The 2,717-nt window shown below is 33.2% G+C and overlaps 1 protein-coding gene across 1 annotated transcript in view; it reads right to left on the bottom strand.

The window, feature by feature from the left end:
* Positions 1,682–2,717, bottom strand: part of LOC107606566 (acid beta-fructofuranosidase-like) — a 5,568-nt gene continuing 4,532 nt past the window's right edge. The window contains exons 5-6 of the mRNA XM_021121198.1: positions 2,334–2,572; positions 1,682–2,234 (exon numbers count right to left, since the gene is read on the bottom strand). Of these exons, the coding sequence (XP_020976857.1) occupies positions 1,943–2,234; positions 2,334–2,572 (531 nt within the window). The 3' untranslated portion in view covers positions 1,682–1,942. The remainder of the gene's footprint in view (positions 2,235–2,333; positions 2,573–2,717) is intronic.

Raw genomic sequence — 2,717 nt, 5'->3', positions numbered from 1 at the left:
AAAATACTGAATGATTAAATTTTTTTGTGATTAAATCCAACCAAGTTAGACAATAACAAATTGGCCTAAAAATCAATTCATGTGCCACTCCTTTTTAAAGTTTTCTTAACGTTCATAACATAAAGTTCATAAATGAGTAAATTGTCAAATTCATTTCTGGTTACTTGTTTTTTAAATTAGACTCTAAAATAATTTTTTAATTAAATTTATAGTTAGTCACGTTAGTTCTTTTATCATTTCTGTTATCGATCTGGTATATTAAGTGATACCATACTGACCACAAAGTGCATACCTAACAATCCTAATTGACTACTAATTCGATAAATTGATAAGTTTTTTAAATTAGATTAAATCAATCTCAAATATAAAGGAGACATTGAGGTATTAAAATTTCTCAATTTAAGATTGATTTGATCAAATTTCAAATCCTATCATGTTAGCAACTAATTAGGACCGTTAAGTGTGCAATGTGATGCCACTTAACGTGGTATATCAGCAAATTCTGACGCCATCAACAACAGAAGTGACGGAAAGATTAATATGACCAACTTAAAATATTTAAAAGACAAATATGATTAAAAAAAATATTTTTGAGACCAATTTAAAAAACAAGTGATCTTTTTCTCGTCCATAAACCCTTCTCTTCTTGAGACAACTTTTCAATCCGTTACATACGTCTTCATAGTTTTGAGTCTTCCTAGGTTCTTTTATACCTTTCTCTTTCGATTCTTCATCTTCAAGAGTTTAAAGTGATGAGGTGAGGATATCGTCTCAAATTCTGTCTTTTAAGATTCTAATGCAGCTACAATAATATCTGAAATTCTGGAATTGTCTTTTATTTTTAATCTTTTTCATATTTGTCTTAAGATCATTTTCAAGCTCTTTAAACTTTATATGGATAGTTTTTTCAATTCAAAGTCTTTTTACTATATACTCTGTATGCTTTAGATAACTGTGAATGTTTTAAAAATATACCATAATCGAATTTGAGATTAAACTTTGCGAGTTTATCCCTTATTGTGTTAAGTATAAAGCCATGTGAGTCAAATATATAAAAGTAAAAAATTTTGGGCTTATTCATTTTCAGAACTCATAAAGTGTAAGGTTGAGGACTTTGAGGACTGCTCTGATAAAGATTCGGTTTTGAATATGACATGATAGTCTAGTGAAGCTGGAATGATCCGTAAAATTCAAATTTGTGGGTTGGGCGAATCATATTTATTTTTGTTCACCTGGAAACAATTAATTTGAAATATTGAGAAGGAACTTGCTACTTGGATGGTGAAATTGCTACGTAAATCAGATAGAAAGGTTCTAAATAAAATTTTTGGTGCTGGTCTTGCAAATTTTGTTTTGTTGTAAACCCTATAATATCACTTTGGACAATTCTAAAGAGCCACTTTTTTTGTTGTGAGATAAGGGGCTAAAATTCCCAAAGGAAATTAGGATTCAATACAAACTTCAGCAATATACCGGGGGTATCGAAGCCCCTCTCTATCGTCAGCTATGATCTGCTTTAAAACCAAAGGAGGTAAATCTATAAAATCCATGAAAGCCCCTCTACCAGTACGATTTTTGCTAATTATGACGTGGGCTTTATAGATGCAAATATGAAGAAACCGCCCAACGTACTCTTTACAATCATCGGCCCAGCCCACTGTTTACCCATATATCTGTTACTAGGAAATCTGAGAAAATACACCTTCTAGATATCAAATACTCTCAGTAATAAATGGAATTCTTGCAAGTACAATTGCAGTGACATGATCAAATTACAACTACTTTACCAGTCATTGATCAAACTAAAAATCGCAACAAAAATGGGGTATTAGCCTTGGTAGAAGAACCCGCAACAAACTCTGGGTAATTCACTACAAGGCCTTGTTTCTTTTGTGTCCTCTCTAACCAAAAACCAAAAAATGTTAAGAATAATTTTGATATTCTAAGTGTCAGTTTCAGGGTGGTATGGGCGAATAAATGCGGAGTTCATCTGCCAAACTTTGATTGATGCTGTGACAGTGGCATCAGTTGCATTGTTGAAGACGAATAATTTGGCAGCTCCATAGATTGCTCTTGTTGGATACACCCGAGATGTCACACAAGTCCTTCCACCTTGAGCAAAGCTTTCAACTATAGAATGGTCCACCAGTACTCTTAAAGACAACTTTTCACCTCCAAAAACTGGCACAACGCTACCTAACACCTTCTTGTTAACATTCGTTGCTACAGAAGACCTACAAAAAACCAGCGTAACAAAATTTCAATATAAATTAACCACATATTTATACATTAATAAATGATAGTTGATTTAAACAAGTAGTTTCTTGCAATACCTTGACTGGTCAGAGCAGAAAGTAGTGCGAAGACTTCCATTGAGGCCTTTGGTGACATAGAAGTACAAAGGAGTAAATTCAGAAAGTCCAGCATCTGCTAACACAAGAAGACCAAAAGGTCCCAAGGCACCACGGCGAGAAGCTCCGCCGCTGCTTTCGCAAATGTAGTCTGTATCGCTCTCCGGTAATGTTGTCTCCAGTGCTTCCTTGTCTACTTCAAATTCCGCAACAATATCCAACTGTTACATTATTCAACTCTTATTTAGGCAAGCTACGGAGGCAGGAATCTCATAGTAATATAAGAGGCAAAAATTAACAAACTCAAATAAATCTTTTACAATAATTACTTAACATGTAGATAAAAAAATATATATTTAGAAATAT

This window comes from Arachis ipaensis, chromosome B01 (genome assembly GCF_000816755.2).
Source record: "Arachis ipaensis cultivar K30076 chromosome B01, Araip1.1, whole genome shotgun sequence".
NCBI classification, from domain to species: domain Eukaryota; kingdom Viridiplantae; phylum Streptophyta; class Magnoliopsida; order Fabales; family Fabaceae; genus Arachis; species Arachis ipaensis.
The sequence above is the reverse complement of the archived record's forward strand: the minus strand, read 5'-3'. Positions and strand labels throughout refer to the sequence as shown.